This window comes from Phacochoerus africanus, chromosome 6 (genome assembly GCF_016906955.1).
Source record: "Phacochoerus africanus isolate WHEZ1 chromosome 6, ROS_Pafr_v1, whole genome shotgun sequence".
Classification (NCBI taxonomy): Eukaryota; Metazoa; Chordata; class Mammalia; order Artiodactyla; family Suidae; genus Phacochoerus; species Phacochoerus africanus.
Genome location: NC_062549.1, coordinates 7,179,292 through 7,201,234, shown reverse-complemented (window position 1 = coordinate 7,201,234; position 21,943 = coordinate 7,179,292). Strand labels below are relative to the sequence as shown.

Here is a 21,943-nt window from a genome sequence, read left to right as displayed (position 1 = left end):
TGGTAGAAGGAAACAAGGATCATAATTGGGGGGCTTTAAGAATGGGCCCCAGTTGGAGGCTTGTGCTGCACCAGGAAATGGACACGCCTCACAAGGAAGGTACTATCCGGCTTCCCATTTCAGAGACTGAAAAACTGAGGCTTAGAGGGAGTGTGTGAGGCTTCAGCTAGTAAGTGGTGAGCCCCTGGCTCCAGCAGGAGTCTGATCTCGGACATTGCAGAGGTTTGGCTGTTCACAGTGTACCCACACGTCACAGGGCCCCGGTGGATGGGTTTACAGGGGCCCCCAGACGGGGCCAGCCCTACGACTATTACTGCCAATACGCGGAGAACTACCAGGCACAGAAACAGCTTCTGCCGGCCCTGGAGCACGCCTCCCTCCAGGGCCGGCAGAAGCCGTCTTTCAAGGCTAATTTCCGTCTAGGTCCCTGGGTGGCTGGCATGCGACCAAAGCACCCACCTCAGGTACATCTACCAGGAGTGGTTCCCTTATGAGTTTCTCCCGGTCCATCAAGAGCCCCCGAGGCCCGGGCTACTGTCCAGGACGCCTCACCATCACCCACAAGCGTGATTTCCGTGAGGGTCCAAAAAGAGGTGCAGGATGGAAGGACCAAGGTGGAGCAGCAGCTGGCGGGGGGTGGGGGGCAGCAAACACCCCAGGGACTGTGGCCTGACATGCCTTCTTCTGTCTACACCCGCCTGCCTTTCCCCTTTGTCTGTTTTGCGATAGTTAATATAGCAAACAGTCACTGCCTTCTTAGCCTGCAGGAACGGCAACAACTGTTATCTACCGCAAACCACTGAAGCCTTAAATTGCGGCAGGAATGGTGACAGTGATAGATTAGAATTTTTTAAATCAAACCCAAATGTGTTCCTGTCATGGCTAAGAGAAGGGCCAGGTTGACTTGAAAATAATTTACTTGGAAAATTTTGCGATGCATGGTAAATTAAGTCCCTCCCTCAGAACACTCTTTTTCTCCCTCTTCCAAAGTATTAGTCCACTTAATTGGTTCCCAGAGACTTCCTGCTAAGACTTAAAACTATTACCACTGGGAGGAGATTGATGCAGGCCTGGACTGCATCCAAGGGCGAGATGGACAGTTCACTTTGAAATCTAAAAAGGGGTGGGGCAGGGTGATGGATTTGAAATCAAACAGGCTTTTTTTCTCCATCCTTGAAAGATGGAACCAAAGAACAGGGAGAAAATCATCAGTGACGAGGGCTAATGAATCTTAAATACTTACTACAAGAAAAATTAACTTGCTAAATTGGCCCTGTAGATACAGGTTATAAAATAAGCCACCATCTCCTCAAAATATGTGAAACTCGGAGCAACCAATGCAGCTCAGACTTAAGGCTGCACGGCCACGGCCACACTGGGGGTCATGGTCTCCTTGCTGGGCACTGCCTGCGGTGGCCAGGGCTGTGCCTCTCTATCGGACGCTGTGCCAGGAACCTCAGGGATGTGATCTCGGCAAATCTCACTATTTCCGGGGCTACTTTATCTCCATCTGCATGAGGGGGTGAGAACATGCATTCCTCCCAGTGCTGCCCGAAGGCTGGATGCCGACACAGTTAAGTCATTCACACTTGGCACCAATGACCTTATCATTTGCATGAGTGCAATGGTGACGTGACATAACCTAACTTTGCAAAGTTATACAGATGCCAAGAGGCGGCATCAGGCCCAGGTCTGTCTTGTCCGGGCTTGGCTCCTTATTCAGAGACCAGACTTCACCCCCTGTGTTGACAGACAACAGCCTGGGAGTCCACAGGGCAGCAGAGAAGGCCATCCGGGGGCAGGGCTGGTGTGAGGGCTGCCGGCACGTAACCCTGGCTGAAGGGGCGCCTGGGGAACGAGGGTCAGACCACCCAGGGCTGCCCTCGGCTTCCTCCCAGCTGCACGCACCGCAGGCCCATCCTGGCTGGTCCCTCCAGCCCCGCCTGGCTCTCCTGCCTCCCGGTGGCTCCCGCTCACACTGGCTCTGGCCTCACAGCCACAGGGTCCCGGGGCTTTCGCTCCATGTCCTGGGCCAGGCATCCTGCCTCTAACCCTCCCTGCCCTTGGGATCTGATCTTTCCCCCCACACCCTGGGCATGCTCTGCTTTCTGGTGCTAGGGTGAAAGATCACAGGGGAGGCATCGTGGTACAGGGGGTACAAAAGCCACTGATGAGATGGTCCCTTATGCTGGATTCTAGTCCTGACACTTCACTCTGCAGTTTCAAGGGTCACCCAAGACAGGCTGCTTAGAGCCTCTGTTTTCTCAGCTGTGAAAGAGCAAGAAGCCGGCAGAGGCACGCCGCTGGGAGTGCAGGTCTTGCTTGGGCTCAAATTCTGGCTCCACTACTTCCTGTGTGACCTCAAGCCAGCTGCTTAATCTCTCTGTGCTAATCTTCTCCATCGATAAAGCGCTAATGAAATCAGTGGCTCGCTGGGCTGTCCAGAGGGTTAAAGGAGAAGCCTGGCACAGAGGAAGCGTGACAGAGGTGCCGGCAGTTCAGTCTCAGGCAGACACGTGGCTCGTTAAAGAGCCCGGCCTGGTACCCAGCACACGGCAGGTCCTTCTCATACCCTATTAAGCCCGAAGGGGGGAGCCCACTCAGCCCTCCAGCACACACTTGCACCTCTCCTGGCACAAAGGACGAGGTGGACCCAGAGGGATCTGAGTAAAGCAGTGACAGGAGCTAAGCGCTGGATGGACCTGGTGTGGCTCAGAAACCCAGCCTCCCCCTACCCCATAACTCTGGCCCCCCAGCATTAGAGGCCCAGAAGAACTGCACCCCTTGCCCTGCCCCCCACCCGGCTCCACCGGGATCCTGAACACAGACCACCTTTCAACCTCCCGAGTTCCCAGGAAGGGGGGATGCTGAAAGTCCACGGTGTCAAGATTGTTGATCCTCTGGGACCACATCCCCCGGACAACCTGCGGGGGTGACAAGGGCCTGGGGGTGGGCTGACTCAGATGGAGCGAGAGGCCGTCTTCCGCTGCAGAGTCAGATCCCCGAGGGGCGTCCAGTGGCAGAGTCTTTCCCCTTTTCCTCCTGTTCCCTCCCTTCTGTGTGTGGCCTTAGGTCCGCAGCAGGAGCCCTGCCCCCACTGCCACCACCCTCGGCAGGGACCTTCTCTCCAGGCTGCTGGGGCAGGTCTGAAGTCAGCCCCCTTCTCAGTTCTGGCTTCACCTCTCACCAGCTGCAGACGGCAGGCAGGTTCTTAGCCTCCACCTTCCCCCCCCCCCCAGCAGATGAGGGTCAGCGGGACGCTACCTGGGGCTTGGCATGGAAATCAAGGGAAGGCTGCCCGTGGGTGCCGACATGGTGCCCGGCTGGTCCCATCCGCCCTTGGCCCCGTGACTTGCCATTTCCAGACCAGGTCGGGTTAGGTCAAGCCTCGTGCCAGGCTGCTGTTCTCTGCCCAGAGCCGGGGCTCAGCCAAGGCAGCATCGACGCCCCCATGGACCCCCTCGAGCTGCACCAGTGTCCCTGCTCTGCCCCTGCAGCCCCTCACCGCCCCCTCCCCTGTCTGCCCCTCTGCCTGCTGAAGGGGGGGTGAGTCCCTCCAGGCCTGGGACCACCTGTCACTGGGAAGCTGTGTTCCCAGCGCCTGTCCAGTGTGGGTCCCTGGGGACAGTCGACCATCTCTGCTAAGTCAGTGGGTGAATGAACCACGCGAGGCTGTGACAGGCCCAGGATAGGTGGACAGGTGTAGTCACCGGGTGAGGAAACAGCAGCCACAGTGGGAGCCTCACTCTGCTCAGGCGAGCAAATGATACGGCCCTGCCCACGTCACCTCCTCGGGGCTTTACCAAGAATGCACCATGAACAATGGAAGCAAAATAATACTTAACTGTGATAGGATGTGCTGGATGCTTTGATGCATGCTTTCATGGTTAATCCTTAAAACAAACTTGGCAAAATGGGTGACATTATTGACCCACTGTGTGGATGATGAAATTGACACTCCTCAAGGTTCACCAACAAATCGTAAACGGGGAAGCAGGATTCAAACCAAAGCCACCTCACCTCCTAAGCACAGGGCCCTCACGACCTAAACGCGGTTAACATTCAAAGCCACTGGTCCCTTCTCTGTGTGGCTAAGTACACAAGGACTTCAGATGACCTAGTAGATATCTGTCCAGCCCACACCCACCAAACAGCAGCTTGGTACAATCACCATTCTTCACTGGGGGGTCAAAGAATTAGAACAAGATCTTCTAATGGTATTGCGGTCACTGATGAGGCCAAGACATGCATCTTGGAAATAACCAGCTTTCGAGGAGAATCGGCACGAGGGACTGACTCAGCACCGAAGTCAGCTGGACTCTGAGCTCTGTGGTCACCTGTGCTGACAGCCGAGACTGCCTGCTGAGCAGCTGCGTGCCTGCTCCTCCACGTCACGGGGTCCCACCCATCCCGGCCCAAGGCCTTGTGTCAGGGGACCCCATGGCTTCGCCCTGGCACATTTAGTTAGACTCTCCTTTTGTGCACTCGTGCCACACTTTGCCACTAGATCCAGACCTCTTGGAGGGTGTCCTTAGAGGGGTATGCACACTTGTGGACCCCGTGACTAAGAACACAAATAATAACTGATAATTCCAGGCTGTGGGCCAGCTGCTCTGCTAACTAGCTTCTTGGGCTTTGTTCAGTTAATCCTCAGTAATCTTTGGAGTTAGCACTGATCATCTTTTCAGAGATGAGTAAGCCACAACTCAGACAGGCATAGAAATGTGTCCCGGTCACACAGATACGGGGCAGAACTGGATCTGAGCCCAGGTTCTTGTCTCTGACCTGGATGATCAACCATCTAACAGGATTAATCTTACTGGGACACCACTCTCGCCTTTGAACCCTGGGTCTACTGAATGGCCACTGTGTCCCCATTTAATGTTATTGAATTAATTTTACTGAATAAAATCAATACCCATCATCTCCAATAACCAACCTGTTCCTCTAGGTTCTGGTTTCAAGTTGATTGCCCTGTCTCTCCCCTTAGAAGATCCACCAGCCAAATGGAAACGTTCGTGCCTCACCGATCACCGTCCGTGCCGTCCCACCCCCGAGGGTTAATGCCGCTGTTACTCTATTTAGAGTCCTTTTCCTCACCTTCGACCCTACTCCCTGCAAGTGCAAAGCCTACCTGGTCTACAAAGCCCCGATCCCAGGCCACCTGCACCATGAGGCTTTCCCTCACGCATCCCAAGGGGGAAGTGCCCTTGCCTCCTCTGCACTCCAGAGGCACTTCCTGTCTTTCTGGCTTAGGGAGAGCAGTCGCTTTCCTCCTGTACTGGAAAAGCAGCTTTTAAGCTGCCCACCCCCTCCCACCACCAAGAGGTGCCCTCAGACCTGGCTGGGTGAGACGGCGCTAACGATGAGGGCCAAGTACACAGGGCTACAGTCTCCACCCTCTTCGCCCAGAGCAGCTACCACTCCGCCTATCTGTACATATGCTTACAGACCTGCGTGAGAGTTCATGTGAAAAAAGGGTTCTTGGAGGAAGAAAAGCTGACCTCAGTGAGAAGTTCAACTGACAGCACAGAAATACAAAGGATCACAAGAAATCACTATGAGCAATTACACACCTCCAAAATGTACACCACAGAAGAAACGAATAAATTCCTAGAAACACACAATCTCCTAAGATTGAATCGGGAAGAAATAAAATACATAAACAAATTACCAGCAATGAAACTGAATCAGTAATTTTCAGAACTCTCAACAAATTGAAGTCCAGGACTAAATGGCTTGACAGGTGAATTCTACCAGACATTTGAAGAATAGGTGACAATCATCCTTCTTAAAATGGTCCAAAAAAAAAAAAAATGAACAGGAAGGAATGTTTCTGAACTCATTTTATGAGCCCAGCATCACCCTGATACCAAAACCAGACAAAGACAGAAAAAAAAAAGAAAAAAAAGAAAATTACAGGATATTATCACTGACGAACATAAACGCAAACATCCTTAACTGGATATTAGCAAATCAAATTCAACAATACATTAAGAGGATCACTGACCAAGATCAAGTGAGATTTATCCCAGGGATATAAGGGTAGTTCAGTATCTGCAAATCAATCAATGTGATATGCTACATTAGTAAACCGAAGAATAAAAATCATATGACTGTCTCAATAGATTAAAAAAAAAAAAAAGCTTTTGACAAAATTCAGTATCTATTCATGATGAGGACTCTCAATAACATGGATATAGAAGGGAACATACTTCAATTTAATATAGCCCATATATGAAAATCCCATAGCTAATGCCATACTCAATGGTGAAAGGCTGAAAGTATTTCCTCTAAGATCAGAAACAAGTTCAGAATGCCTACTCTCGTTACTTTTATTCAACATAGTGTTAGAAATTCTAGGAATAGCAGTAAGACAAGAAACAGAAATAAAAGGAATTCAATTTGGAAAGAAATACATAAAACTGTCCCTGTTTGCATATGACATTACCCTATATATAGAAAACCCTGAAGATGCCACCAAAAATCTATTAGAATTAATAAATGAATTCAGTAAAGTTGCAGGGTACAAAGCTAATATACAGAAATCTGTTGCATTTCTTCCTTTTTTTTTTTTCTTTTTACAGCCACACCTGCAGCATATGAAAGTTCCCAGGCCAGGGGTTGAATCGGAGCCACAGCTTCAGCCTACATCATGGCCACAGCAACACCTATTTGTTATCCACTGAGCAAGGGCAGGCATTGAAACCACATACTCACAGAGAGAACAGTGGGTCCTTAACCCACTGAGCTACAATGGGAATTCCCTGTTACATTTCTATATACTTACAATGAACTATTAGAAAAATAAATTAAGAAAGCAACCCTATTTATAATTACATAAAATAGAATACCTAGGAATAAATCTAACCAAGGAGATTAAGAAGAAAAAAAAAAAAACCTATATTTGGAAAACTCTAAGACTTTGATGAAAGACTCTGAAGGCAACCCAAACAGAAGGAAAAATATACTATGTTCATGGATTGGAAGAAAAATATACTATGTTCATGGATTGTTGAAATGACCATATTACTTAAGCCAATCTATAGAGTCAATGCAATCCCCATCAAAATACCAATGCCATTTTCACAGAGCTAGAACAAATAAATCTAATATTTGTAAAGATGCACAAAGGACCCCAAATGGCCAAAATATTCTTGAGAAAGAACAACAAAGCTAGAGGTATCACACTCTCTGCTTTCAAACTGTACTACAAAGTTACCAAAAACAAAACAATAAGGCTCAAAAACAGACGCATTGATCGATGACAGAGAATGTAGAATCCAGAAATAAATCCGACTCAAACAGTCAATTAATCTATGAAAAAGGAGACAAGAATATACAATGGGGAAAAGAAACCTCTTCAATAAATGGTATTGGAAAAAATGGACAGCTACCTGTAAAAGAATAAAATGAGAACATTTTCTCACACTATACAAAAATAAACTCAAAGTGGACTAAAGACCTGAAACCATAAAGAAAATACAAGCACTGGCTCTCTGACCTCAGCCACAGCAGTATTTTTTTTTTTATATGTCTTCTCAGACAGGGGGAACAAATGCAAAAATAAACACATGGGAAGACATAAAACTAAAAAGCTTTTGTACAGCAAAGGAAATCATCAACAAAATGAAAAGGCCACCTATTGAATGGGAGAAAATATCTGTAAATGATATATCAGATAAGGGGTTAATAACCAAAATATACAAAGAAATAATAGAGCTTAATACCAAAAAAAATCCAATTAAAATGGGTTAAGGATTCGAATAAAAATTCCCCCCCCCAAAAAAAGACACACAGGTGGCCAACAGACATGGAAAGATGGTGAACACCATTGATCACCAGGGAAACGCAACCCCAAAGCGGCACTGAGATACCTCCTCACACCGTGAGAATGGCTACCATCAAACGGACAACAAATAACAAATGCTGAAGAGGACGTGGAGAAAGGGGAACACCTGCACATTTACATTCTTGGTGGGAATGAAAATTGGTGCAACCACCATGGGCAACAGTATGCTGGTGCCTCAAAAAATTAAAAACAGAACTACCACACAATCCAGCAATTCCACTTCTGAGTCTAGAAAAAGTAAAAACAAAAAAACTAATTCGAAAGACATATGTACTCCTGTGTTCACTGCAGCATAATTTACAATATCCAAGCTATGAAAGCAACCCAAGTGCCCATCAACAGATGGGTGGATAAAGATGTGGTGGTCAATGTACACAACAGGGCATTGCTCAGCCATAAAAAGGAATGGCATCTTGCCACCTGTGACAAAGTGGATGGACATGGAGGGCATTCAGCCAAGTGCAGTAAGTCAGAGAAAGACATATGCTTTCACTTCCATGTGGAACTTAAAAAAACAAACAAATGAACAAACAAAACAAAACAGAAACAGACTCACAGACACAGAAAACAGACGGGTGGCTGCCAGAGGCAAAAGGAATGTGGCAATGAGTGAAATAGGTGAGGGAGACGACGAGGTACAAACTTCCAGTTATAAAACAAGTGAGTCATGGAGATGAGATGTACAGGATGGGGAAGAGAGCCCACCCCTGTGTGATAACTTGGTACGATGACAGATAACTAGACCTAAGGTGGCGATCACTTTGTAATGTATAAAAACATCCCATCACTGTGCTGTATCCCTGGAACTAATGTTGTGCTGCAGGCCAACCACACATCAACAAACAAACAGACATGACACACAGGCTGCCAGGCATTCGGAGGAAAAAATCCACGATTTGGTTGTACCATTTACCTTTACCACGATTGGTAAAAATCCTCCACCCTTACTAGAGAAATAACTCCAAGTTCTTCCTTTACTGAAAACGGGTCAATAACGTCTTCCTTGGAAACAAAAGACTGCAAACCACCGAAGGATTAAAAATTCTCAAGCCGCTTCTTCATCTGCTACTGAAGCACAGCTTTTGGCTGTCTTTAGTCCCCACAGAGCATCAAAAACTTGGTTTCAGATGAAGAGTTTTATGAGCTGTCCCATGTAATACAGAGGATTTCACTGTCTATCCTCGAAATGTGAAATTCTAAAGCCATGGGGCAATAGTTTATTATTTTATATCTTAAAAGGGTGGTTTATTCAAACAATTGGTTAGAATCACTACATATTACATTTCATTCCCCCCAAAAAAAATCTTGACCTCAGTGAGTTGGACGGTGGGTGATGATGTCAGGAGACCCCAGGGGTGGAAGGGGGCAGCAAGACTCACCTCGCCGCCCCCGCAAAACTGTCACACAGCAGAGGCCTGAGAAGATTTGGGATTTATGAGGATCTGGACTGAAAGGTCAGTCGGACAGGAGCATCGTGAGGGCTTCTGTGAGCTTGCTGCTCGTCCCCAAGTGGCAAGGGGCTGCTGCCAAGTCTTGGCTGCAGCAAATCAAACGCCAGGTACCAGGAAGCGGAAGGCAGGACCAAGAACCTCAAACAGTGGCCCCTCAGCAAGGCTAATGCTTTAGAGCGACAGAGAGCATCGTGATCGCCGATGGGGCCGTTCTAGGTGGGGCCCAGATCCCAGATTTGGTTTCAGGAAGGGGGAACACACACCACCCAAGCCACAGGAGGAGCCGAAGAAGTACACAGGCAGAGACCGCTTCTATTCTATCCACCTCGCCTCCTTGGAGTGGGAGGTGAACAGCAAAAAGTGCATTTATTTAAAAAGCAGAAGGATTCCAAGAGAGTAAGCGGAGACCCCACCAGGGATGAGCGTGGGAGGGGCATCAAATCGTGGTTACTTCACAGGATAACAAGTGCCCTTGATGCATGAGGAGGGCAGAACTTTGTAGATACACCCCTCCCCTCTGTTCTCTCCTAGGGGACTCAAAACCAGGAGGTCGAGTTCTCTGCGACGGCTGTCTCCCGTCACCAGGCTGCGGAGCAGTCCCACATAAAGATTCGGCTCCACCTCCGAGACTGATCCAGGGAAGATGTTGATGAGCGCTGGGGGTCTCTGCTGGAATCTCAAAGCAAAGGGGCTATGCGGTATGGGCCATGTTTGGGGAGCTGATGCAAGTGTCTTTCCGGAAGCAGACGACTGGGGGGGAGGGTGGCATCTGTGCTGGGGGCGGGGCTCCTGTACTGCTGGTGATGCCCATCGCCATGGCCACCCAGAGCAGGACCAGGAGCGCCCCCCCTGGCGGCCGGGGCAGGGAGTGCAGAGGAGAGCACCCGGGGACGGGGGGGCACTGCTGGGGGCTCCCAGCCCTGGTGTCCGCAGCGTCTACACAGCCTGGCCAGCCCTGCCTGTGGCTTTGTCTGACGTGTGCCCTAGAGCTCCTGGGCTGGCTGCCCCACAGCCGGCTCCTCCACGGGCTGCATGGCCTCCTGCACGTAGACGATGAACTCCGAGGCCTCCCCGCCCTGCGTGTAGACCGTCACCGTCTCAATGCCCTCCACATCGTCGGAGGACACCACCAGGTGATGCTGCTCGGCCAGCTCCACGGAGGCCTGCTGGAGGGTCTCCTGGATCATGAGCGTGTGGTTGGAGCTGGGCTCCTCGTCGGTGACCTGTGGGAGGGCAAGAGAAAGGTCACATGGGCTGCACGTCCAGATCAGCCTCGACAACAGACTCCCAGCCCATGGAGCATCTGGTACATTCCAGGAGCTCGTCCTTCCTGCAGGGGATGTCTCGGCAATGCTCTATGCTTGCTCTCACCTGTGACTTATAGGCAAGAGGGCGATGCTCACTGCTGCAAAGCCAGGGGCCCCAGCGGTGGCTGATGGTGGAACCCAAGTTCAAACTCAAAGTCCAAGCTCTTCTCTCGATGCCAAGCTGCCTCCCAGAGGTGTTGGGGGCTGCCGAGGGTGTGGTGGTTGGAAGGCACCATGGGAGTTGCTTCCTGCGACTGTGTTGAGGGTTGAGTGGGGGGGTCTCCTGGAAATTCACAGCTGGCCCACTGAATGGTGAGAAAGGGACCAGCTTATGGGGGTCATCTGTCTCTCCACCCCTGGGAGCTGAACTCTGAAGGTCAACAGCACACTAGGCATTGAGGCCCCTGCAGGACTGGTTTCCCCAGATGTCACCCATCAACACTAATGCCCCCGGCAGCTCTGCAGGGCAGTCGCTGCCCCAGGGCTGGGCAGGGGAGCCTGTTAGAGCATCGGCCAGTGGAGTGCTGCAGGCTTCCAAGGGCAGGCCTTTCTCTGTAGCTCTGAGCAGGCAGATTCCAGACAAGGCCACATTCCAGCTGCTGCGAAGGCCCCAGGTCCCTGACTCTGTGGGTTCTGGTCTGTTTTACATCCATCTTTGATCTCGAGAAGAGAAATCATACAAACACGGGGAAGATCTAGGAAGCGTTGAGACCCCGAGAGCTGCAAAAATGACTGAGGGTAAGAAGAAAACCAGCCCAGGATCAAAGTGAAGACACCTGGAATTGTTGAGCAGGGGAATGAGAGAGCCCCCAGATGCAGGGGGGGACGACAGAGAGACCTGCCTTCCCACAGGGCCCGCCAGGCGTGGGGAGAGAGCACTGCTGCGCCCGGCACTTGGCGAGGCTCCAGCAGCAGCTCCGCTGCTACTCGCTGTGAGCCTCGGCCAGACGCTGCCCCCGCAACCCTCTGCTTCACCATCTGGGAACCAGGGGCTCCCGGGCCCCTTCAGAGAACTGCCAGGCGGACTGAGGAAGATCCCGCCCGCCGAGCGGGTGCTTAATCACATCACTGCCCTCCGGGCCTCCATCACGTGCTCATCAGTGTTGTCTTAAGGTCCTGCGGCGTGTCCCTTAGGCATATTCACTCAGCCCACAAGAACTCTGTCACTTCCTCAGGTCCCGGTGGGCTGAGTTCCGTGAGGGCAAAGACGGCACAGTCTTCCCCCAGAGCCCGGTGGGCGGGCGGGATGGGGGAGCAGCGCCAGCCCTCAGTGTGTGCAGGACATGCTTCCCTAGATGCAGATGCTGAGTGAGGGCTCAGGCAGCCCGGGAGGAAACTCACCACCTAGCAGGGCAGACACAGGCCCTCAGGGATGCTCTGGCAGAAGGTGGGGTGACCTCGGGAGGAGGAGGAGGAGGGACAGGGCTCCAGGCACAGAGGGGAGCAGCACCAAGACCCCCGGAAGGAACGGGGAGCAGAGGGTTGGCTCAGCAGCCTCCATGAGCTCCCGTTCATGACGCGCTGACTCCCCTCCCAGCTGGAGCCTGCCTAGGACGGCCTCCCCCTTGCTGCCTGCCCTCTGTGACTTGCCAAGGCGCCAGGCTACCTCTGGAAACGGCTCCCCAGCTTCCAGGCCCTTCCTCTGGCCCTGTGCCTGCACCATTCCCTGCCAGCAGGAAGGGCTGTGTCAGAAGGGGGCTTAATCCAGAGAAGAAAATGGATGAGGCCCGTCTGGGGTGGGCTCTGCGCAAGGTTATTGATCGGAAGGAACTTTTCACTTGGACTGACAGAACTTACCAGAAGCCAGAGAAATACCTGAGTGGAAGGTATTCATACATTCAGCCTAATGTGTTTTTCTACAGTTAGATGGAGGCCCTTTTCCTTGTCTTCTTTTACTGTTTGTTTCAATTTCATTTAAATGGGAAAATGTACTGGGAACCAAGACTGTAGAAGTGAATATTGATTTATTGCACTTGGAAAGCGGGAACCTGATACGGGCTGGGCAGAGGGGAGGAAATACTCAACAAATGCTTTCCTCTCAACTGCCAGGAAATTCTACACGAAGGAGAAAGTCGGGGGCCACAGGTGACTTATGCTGGGATCCCAGGACATCACATGTGCAAAGCAAGGGGACCCACTTCAGGTAAACAAATGACAAAATGGTGATAGAAAGGGTGAAAAAGACAAAAAAAAAAAAAAGGGTGAGATCAACCAATACTCAAGCTTCAAGACGTGCTCCTGGGCACGACCCCGTTACCTGCAGACCGTGTTTGCCACCGCGATAAAGCCTAAAATGAGGAGGACGTTGCTAACAACGTCACTGTCCTTCTGCACCACTCTACCATCGTGATGCCTGAGCACCAGCAAGGGCTGACACCGCCGCCCCGACACGGGGACGCTGCCGGGCCCGGGGTTTGATGAGCAGAGGTGGCAGCCCCTGTTCCCATGGCAACAGAGCGGGCACACGGAGATCCCGAGACGACCGAGGCATGGCCTCTGCCCGCTTCTGCGGGAAGAAGGCTGGAAACCAAAATGCGGCCGCTGTGTGTGAAATAAGGGAAAGCAAGGTGCTGAGAACTCTGACGCAGCAGCGCCCGGGGCCACGTCCTGGAGGGTGCTGGTGTCTGCAGATGGTGGGAAACGCACCGCAGGGGAGAGGAGGCAGCAAAGTGCAGGTGTGCGCCCCCAGCGTTGCCAGGACCACCTCCCAGTCGCCAAACCCGCTGAGCAGCGTTCCGTCCTCACCTTTCCAGAAGGTTCTCTGCCATCGGGACACTGCTGAGCCGACCTCAGCTTGACTCACCGAGACCCTCTGCGCTGCTTCCTCAGCCTTCCCATTCCAGGCTTCCCCACTGTGCTGCTGCCCACCTCCAAAGCCCGGGGGTCCCCACATCCCCGCCGCGTCCCCTCTGGGCCCCTCGTCTGCACAGAGGCTTTGCTCCTGGCTGAGCCTGGGACCCCCGGGTACCGAACCCAGGCCCCAGACCTCAAGTGTGTCTGCACACGGGCAGTTCTCGGGCCGTGCGTCCGTCAAACGTGCACCAGTCACGGGAGAGGCAGTGCTGGGGGTGGCGGCGGCGGGGGAGGCCAGCTGAGAGGCTGAGACCTGTCTCAGGACGACACTCACGCGACCCGGGGCAGCCTGGGACCCCAACCTCTCTGACTCGAGGAGAAGGTATACTGAGCGCCACTCTCTCTCCCTCTCCCTCTAAATATCCGGGCTTATTTGCCCGGATTACCTTGTCTGTGTATTAAGTCTGTTTAACATGATCCTTCCTCTATTTTTTATCCCCAGTTTTCGAGGGATTTGTCCACCCGAACCAGCAGGCAGACTCATTCACTGCTGAGTGTGGGAGTGAAAGAAACTTTCCAAACATGGTCCTTTGCGCTGCGGTCCTTTCACTAGAAAGAGCGATGGAGACAAAGATAAGTGTGTCTTTCACACAAGTTCTAGAAGGAGCCACCTCCAAGCTGGCGCAGGTGTAACAGCCAGGGCGTCTTAACTAACAACTCCCAGGGCTTGGCTGCCACGGGGCCGAGTCTGCGCTCTCAGGAGCTGTGCGAGCAGCTCTGCCAGGCCTGCAGATGCTCCAGGTCCTGTACAGCTGTAGAAAGAGGGACCCCAAGGGCTGATGGCTGCATCACACAAAAGGGTTCTAGGGATTTTGGCAGTGAGCCCCTCCCCACCTCCACCCCCTCCCGAGTTTCAAGGTTCTCATTCTGCTTGGTCCCGGGTTCTATGTTTCTGCAAACCACAGACCTCCTTCCCCGCCCCATCCCCGGCCCCTGCACACAACAGCCTGTGGCTTGGTCATCTCTGAATGAAACCTCGACTGTCGAGTGACCCAGCTCATGTCAAAGAGCTGGAAAGGAGCAAAAGCTGGACGTTGGCCTGGGTGACCTCAAGTCCAGGGACCTTCCTCAGCTAGGGTAATGTGGCAGCGACTAATGGGATTACAGGCCACGGCTCAGTAAGGTTAAATTATTACCCTTCACCCACCCCGATCAGTTCGTGGCTGGCTGTATAGCTCTCAACCATTTTCTTTGTTCAAAATGATCACTCGAGTAGTTTAATCTATTAGCACAGGCTTAAAATTGTTCTCCACAGTGGAAAAGCTACGGCTTCACAGTGTCATTATCCCGAGACGGGTCCTCCATTCTCCCTGAATGCTGTATCTAACGCATCTTCCTGCTAAATTATTAGCAGCCCAGCGAGCTTAATGGAAAACCTGAACCCCTAAGCCGGTGCACATTATTCACTAAGTCAGGTCTGAGTTCTACAGTCCTGCCCACCTCAAGGGTTCCAGAATCCAGGCCAGATCACTCGCCGAGCCAGGTGCTGGCTGAAGAGCAGCTCCCCACCAAGGCCCCCCTCCGCCCCCCGCTTCCAAGGCTGCAGGGCCCGGTCCTCCATGCACTCAGCAAACACTGCTGGGACGCTGCTGTGCACCGGGCAGCCCAGCTGCCTCCCTTGTCTTTCGAGGCTCCTACTCTCCTTCCTGCCCTGCTTCCTCTCCCTCCTCCAGCCCCCTCTCTACTTTATAATGATCACTCCCAGCAGTGAGGCTTTCTCCCTCCCACATCCAAGAAACTCCCCAGAAGTGCCTCAGCTGGGGGAACCCCCCTTGAGGAAGAGGCGGTCCCGGACGTTCCATTGTGGCTCAGTGGTAATGCACCCGGCGAGTATCCATGAGGATTAGGGTTCGATCCCTGGCCTCGCTCAGGGGGTTAAGGATCTGGCATTACTGTGAGCTGTGGTGTAGGTAGAAGACGTGGCTCGATTCCGAGTTACTGTGGCTGTGGGGTAGGCAGCAGCTGCAGCTCTGATTCAACCCTTAGCCTGGAAACTATCATATGCTGCATGTGAGGCCCTAAAAAGAAAAAAAGGAAGAGGGGGGGTCCCTGTGCTCAAACGCTCTGCGTGAAGCCCCCTGCAGGGCTCTTCCACAAGGTTCTCTACGCACAGATCTCCCCGCTCAACCTGCAGCCTTTTGAAAGCAAGGACAGGTTCATCCTGCCAGACCAGTGCCACGCCCTCGGCACATGAGAGGCACGGGCGGTACCTGCACAACTATCCAGGTAGAACCTGGACGTGAGCACCAAGAGGACAGCCTGCCACCTCTGCCGGCTCCAGCCGGGCTGCCGCTGCCCCGTCGCAAGCTAATGGGAGCCCACCTGGCCGACGTGCAGGCAGAGAAGAGACAGGCTGTCCACAGCAGGGCCCCCATTGGCTCCCGAAGCCCCGAAGGTCCATCCTCTTCTTAGACAGGAGAGGAGCTGGGGCTCCGAGAGGAAAGAAACTGCCCAGGACCACACTGCTGGAGACAGAGCCCGGATCTTCCAAGTCTTGCTCTGAAAACTCCTTACCCTGTGCCGGAGGACCTCACACCGGGCCACAGAGCAGGCCCGCTTACTGGAAGAACAGGGCCCAGCACCCAGCGTGGTGCCTGGCCCGGGGGTGAGAAAGCCCCCCCACCCCTCCGTGATGTCAAGAGCACATGTGAGGTCTGGCTCCCCAGCGCCAGAAGTCGTCCAAACAGGCTGTAATGACGCCAGGCTGGTGGTGGGGGGGCTGCTGTGCCCAGCATTTCCAGATCCTAGCCTCTGATCTTCACAACACCTCAGCGGGGGGCTAGAGCCCCAGCTCCCCGGCTTCAAAGGAGAGTGGGGCTCAGGGGAGGATAAGCTTCTCCAGGGGGCCACGCTCTGGCCCACTCTGCACCCCAGCACTCCCCGCGGCCGTGAGACGATTCAGTGCACAGCCTCTGGGACCCTAAGTCTCTGCCGGACAGGTGATCCCAGGCCACCGTCCACAGCACAGGACTCGGCCAGGCAGGGGCTGCCGAGCCAGGGCCACTCCTTCTTCTCGGTTCTCCCACTAGCCTCGTGCTCTGACCCTGGCACCCCCTTCCTCGCACTTTTATGTCCTCATTAATGAGAACACGCCAAGGGACTCCCCTGTGCAGGGGTCCTCGCCCCTCAGACCCAGATGGTCGGGGGGCTGGGAGCAGGGCAGAGCCGGGGGCACAGCTTCCTCCTGCGACACCTCGTTCTCAGGAATCCGAGACACTGGATGAGAGAAGCAGGGGATGGGCTGTCGGGTCAAGAGGAGAGGCCCAGGCAGAGCCGGGGGTGGCCTCCCTCTGACTGCACTTCACCCTGCGAGCAGCCCTCGCAGCCTCTGGCTCAATCCCTAACACCGGTTTTTCTGGGCCATAAACCGCACCAGCTGCGACCCCCTCCCCAGGACATCAGCACAGCCCAGAGACATCCAAGGACAAAGTAACAGGACAGAGGCCAAGACGGAGGGCTGAATGCCACAGAGGAGACTCCCGCTCTCCCGCTGGCTGGGTGTTTAAAGCAGCACCCTTTCAACTTCAACGCCCAAGCGTGCATCCGCCTTCCCCCAGAGCTTCCGAAACACTGCAAAGAACCTCAGGGGGCCTGAGTTCCCCACAGGCTTGGGCAGGGGGGCGGGGGGGGGGGCCTCTGGTCCCTAAAAGAGGCCCCGCTCCTCACCAGCCCAATGCCCTTAACAGACGCCTGTGACGTCACTCGTGATGGGGCTTGGGCATCCCCCACGCAGCAGGCCGGCTCTGAGCCAGGCTAGCTCGGTATCTGAACTTGGCTCCCAGCACATAAATGATGAAAAAAAAGACAAATTAAATTTCTGTTGACTCCAAGATGTTAAGAAACCTGGATGACACCTACTGGGATGGTATCAGCTTAATGTCTATTTGGTTTATAGTCTTTGGAATGAAAATGGCCATCACGGCACCCCTGGTCCGATGCTGCCCGGAGCCCCTGGCGCTCATCAGCCTTGCAGCCCCACAGGGATGGATGCTGCTGACCACCTGCCCTGGGAGAGTCTTTCATGAGCCCCTCCTGGACGGGGCCCCCCCCCTTCATGTTTGGGGGGGCCGCCCCCTGCCCTCTCTGCCCCGAGGCATCCTTCACATCTCAAATCTACTTTTGAATGTTGAACCCAGTTCCTCTATTAAACTGCGTCATGGGGACGGCCCGCTCTCCGTGTCATTCATGTCCTTGAAAGGGCAGGTCTGGGCTGCAGGCCAGGGGGCGAGCAGATAGGCAGCAGTCCCAGCTCCTCACGGGCTGGCCTGTGGCTCCGGGGAAACGTCCTCGGGACCTACCCCTGCTCAGCCGGCCATGGGCTGGGGAGCAGGCAGGACGGCGTGGTGAAGGCCACCGCCTCGCAGAAGGCAAGGAGCCCCACACGGGCAGGGCTCAGGGCCTGGCCGGGACGCCCCCGTCTACGCCCCTCTCTCCTCCCTGCCGCTCCCTCCGTCGGCACCTCGTGACCCTCCTGCCTCCCTCGAGTTACCGTCACGTCTCACAGAGACCTTAACAGGAAGGCCCTTTGCAGTTCGCAGCGTGATTTCAGGTCCCTCATTGCGTTTAACTCGCCCGCAGCCCCGTGAAGAGGGCGGGCAGGGAGGACGGCAGCCGGTCTTTTTGAGAAGCCAGGGCTCAGAGCATTCATGGGACCCCACCGCTAGTGACAGAAGATTCTGGAATGTGAAGCCGAGCAGGACCCTCCAAGGCCTCAGTCTTTCTTATTGGCTCTGTTTAAATCGCAGTGACCTCCCGTGACCCCTGGGGTGGAGCCCACGCCCCCCCCAGAGGGAGAGATGGGCGCCTCCCGCCCCCTCCCTCCGCGCTCAGCTTGGTTTCTGGACAAAGGCATGCTCTCTCTGGCCCTGAACTTCTGCCCTGACTGCTCCATCTGCCTGAAGCCCCGCCTATGACCCGTCCCTGGAGAAGGTGGCCCCGAGTCCTCTCGTCTCAGAGGACCCCATCACTCGGAGCCTGGTGACAGCTGGCACAGACACAGCGGACCCTGCTTCCTGAACGCATCAGGGCATAGAGCGCGGAGTGGAAGTCTCCTAAGAAATGTGCCAACCTTGCTCACAGGCCACAAGAAGAGCACAGCCGGCCACGCAGGTGCCACAGAGAAACGGCACTGGTGACAGGGACAGCCAATGACCATGGCGAGAGGCCCCCTAGAGGCCTGTGTCTCTCCAAATGCAAGAGGTCACAGAGGGTGGCCACCACCTCTGGGCCTATCACGGCACTGAAGGGGACAGTGCCATAGAGACCCAGGGCCAGGGCCCCTGGCCTTGTTCAGGTCCCCTGTGCCTAAGGCTGCGGGTGCTCCCCAGTGACAGCGCAAAAGGGACAGTCTGCAGGTGAACGGGTTGGCCTGCATTCCCGCCCAAACGCACGGAGAGGGGCGTGTCATTTAAGACTTGGTGCTCGGCGCCCAGCACCCGCCCCACAAACTCTGTGATGAGTGAGGAAAAGGTGCTGTTTAAAGAAGTGAAAAGAAGGCAGCACATGCCCTCACATGCTGTCCTGTGTCCCCACGCTTGGTACAGCCCCTCGGTGTCCATGTCCAGCCAGACCCTGTGTGCCTGGAGCCCCCAGAGCCCAGCTCCCTCCCAGCCTCCTGGGTCCCCTCCCGACCCAGGGAGCTTGTCCTGCTCAGGGCTCCTTGCGTGACTCCCCTGCTTGGAGCCCATCCCCAGGTTGTCACTGTGCCCCTCCCTCATTCCCTTCAGGTTCCTGCTCCAGTGTCACCATGTCCAACAGGACAGCCCAGTGCCCCCCTTCCTCCCGCAGAAGCAGTGGCCTTGGACACATTCCGGCCTCCCCTGCTCTGTCACCCCTGGAAATCCCATCACGTACTCATCGATCTGCTCATTGCTGAGCTTCAGGAAGGCAAAGGCCTGGGCCATGTTTTTGGCACTTTATTTCGAGCATTGACGATGTGGCCTGGCAGAAGGCGGTGTCTGGCAACACCCTCCTGAACAGACAGCGTCTGGCCCCTGCCTGCACGGAGAGGGGTCAGCAGCTGCCATGGGCACCTACATGCTGTGCAAACAGGGGCCCTTTTTTCTTCTTTCTGCTTTTTCTGTTACCTACATTCTTAAAATAATGTAGGATTAATAGTCCTTTAGGATTAAAGGATTAATAGTCCTTTAATCATTGGGGGAAATGAAGTAAAAGGTAAAAGAAAAAAAAAAGAAAATGGGAGAAGGAGGAACATGCAGAGTTACTTCCTCCAAACGCCACAGGGCATTTTGGCCAAGAAAGCGTTCGCCCTCCGCAGCACAGCAGTCACCAGCACAGGCCCCGGGCAGGCGCCTTTAAAAGCTGCAGAGGAACCGATCTCTCCAGAGCGGCCTGTGCGTGGGGAGGTGAGAGGCGGGCAGGCGTCCAGCCCACACCTCTAGAGAGGACGAGGTCCCAGGCCAGGACTGCCTCCAGTTTCGCCCCAGCAGGAACGAAAGTGCTGTGGAGAGTGAACGCAGAAAACCCTGCAAGAGGCAGCTGCAGGCACTGGATCAGATCAAGGCCAATTGTCTCTGGAAGACAGATCGCATTTTGAAAGGTCCTTGCCGCATAAAATGCTGCCTGCCGGGTCCTCACATGTAACCAGGCTCTACGGAGCAGCACTTGATGGTCACAGCAAACAGCTGGGCGGGTGGAGGTCACCGGGGCCCAGATGGACCGAGGAAGCAGGAGACAGAGAGAAAGCGTGAATGCCAGGAGCAGACCTGCAGGGCTGGGGCTGCCTGGGGGGAGCAGGGCTATGCAGCTGCGTCAGCACCTGCTCTCACAGACAGCGGCCTCTGTCTGGACACCTCTGAATGGCGAGCCATTTACGGAATAAGCCACCTGACAAGCCACCCGCCCTCACTTGTCACCTGCTGAGTCCCCAGGCACTGCAGATACCCTCCTGGCCCTCTCCTGTTCCGCTGAGAATTGTGGGCCCCACACGCTCCTTGAATGGGCCTGCAGTCTAGTCGGGGTGGGGTTGGGGGGAGGACGGGACACCTCCTCCCCCCCCCTCCCCCGGGCCCCTGGGGTGAGCAGGGAGCAGGCAGCAGGGGTGCGGGGGGTGGGTCCTGAAGGAGCTGACCCTGGTCCTGAACACTGTAGGGTTTCCGGGAATCAGAAAGATGCTAACATCTAAGGTCCCTTCCGCTGCAGGCATTCTCAGATTCCGTGACATGGCAAGAAGCAGAGGGTCCCAGACAAAACCCAGACACCACGACTGGATGGCAGGGATGAAAAAGGACCTGCAGTTGATCCTTTCAGGTAAAATACGCTCCTGTGAGTGTTTAAGCTCTGGGGTAGGAGGCTTGGTTTTTTTCACCAGCAATTAGGGTTTCACTCACTGCTTATTTTATAACCAAGTGAGGGCTTCCTCCAGCACCCTCCAAAGGGACTGCAGGCCCATTTAGCAAGGCCAATAAGCAGGCACATTTACCTTCACAGCCCTGGGTCAGCTGTGTCCTTGCATAGGTCACAAACAAAAGCAACGTGGTAAATACTATCCTGAATTGATAGAGGAAAAAAGGCACAAAGGAATGTGGTTTGTAAAAAAGCGTCGTAAATTCCCAACTCTAAGACTCTACATACACACAGGACCCCAAAAGGGGGGAAATACACGTGCGAGAAGCTTGTGGCAACATCAAAAGATATTCGTGGGCAGGAAGAAGCCATTCTGTACATCAATGAAGATTTAAAGCCTTTTTAAAATAAGAGAAAAGGACTGCACGGGAAGCAGGCAGGGCCAGGCATCCTCAGGAGAACATGGCCTGAGGCCTCCCTCCACCCTGTTTTTCTCTTGGTTGTTAGGAGACAGCAGATACTTTTTCTTCTCTGAAAATAAAGACCCATAAACAGTCCAAAGCCTGGGTTGTAATGACTGCTGGCTAAAAACAGTCACCACCGGTCCCCACATGTGCCTCCTGGCCATCGGAGACGCTGCAGGGTCCTGCTGGCCAACACTCGGCCCCCCCAGTGCTAAGGCCCCAGAGTGTCCTTGTCCACCGTGTCCTGGCCTATGGGGGATGGGCAGGGCCAACTCTCTCTGCTGTGACAGAGGGGCCTGGAAACAGAAGAGATGTGCCTCCTATGGCCCTAAGCCCATCAGAGGATGAAGATGAAAAGGCTTGCATGGTGGAGTTCCCATCATGGAACCTGACTAGGATCCATGAGGACTCGGGTTCGATCCCTGGCCTCACTCAGTGGGTTAAAGGATCCCGAGTTGTCATGAGCTGTGGTGGAGGTCACAGATGTAACCCACAGATCCCGGGCTGCTGTGGCTGTGGCGTAGGCTGACAGCTACAGCTCCGATTCCACCCCTAGCCTGGGAACTTCCAAATGCCTTGGGTGCGGCCCTAAAGAGACACACACAAAAAAAGGCCTCCGCCCTCTCAAGGGAGAAAGCTGACTGGACTGCCAGGGCCGGAGCAGTCCATGTTCTGTTCAAAGAACAGCAATCCTGACCAAACAGTAAAGCG

At 54.0% G+C, this 21,943-nt stretch overlaps 1 protein-coding gene across 4 annotated transcripts in view; it reads right to left on the bottom strand.

The window, feature by feature from the left end:
- Positions 1-9,613: 9,613 nt before the first annotated feature.
- ZFAT (zinc finger and AT-hook domain containing) overlaps positions 9,614-21,943 on the bottom strand; it is a 157,450-nt gene continuing 145,120 nt past the window's right edge. For all 4 annotated transcript variants that reach the window (XM_047783202.1, XM_047783205.1, XM_047783203.1 and 1 more), the window contains one exon: positions 9,614-10,526. In XM_047783202.1, the coding sequence (XP_047639158.1) occupies positions 10,287-10,526 (240 nt within the window). In that variant the 3' untranslated portion in view covers positions 9,614-10,286. The remainder of the gene's footprint in view (positions 10,527-21,943) is intronic.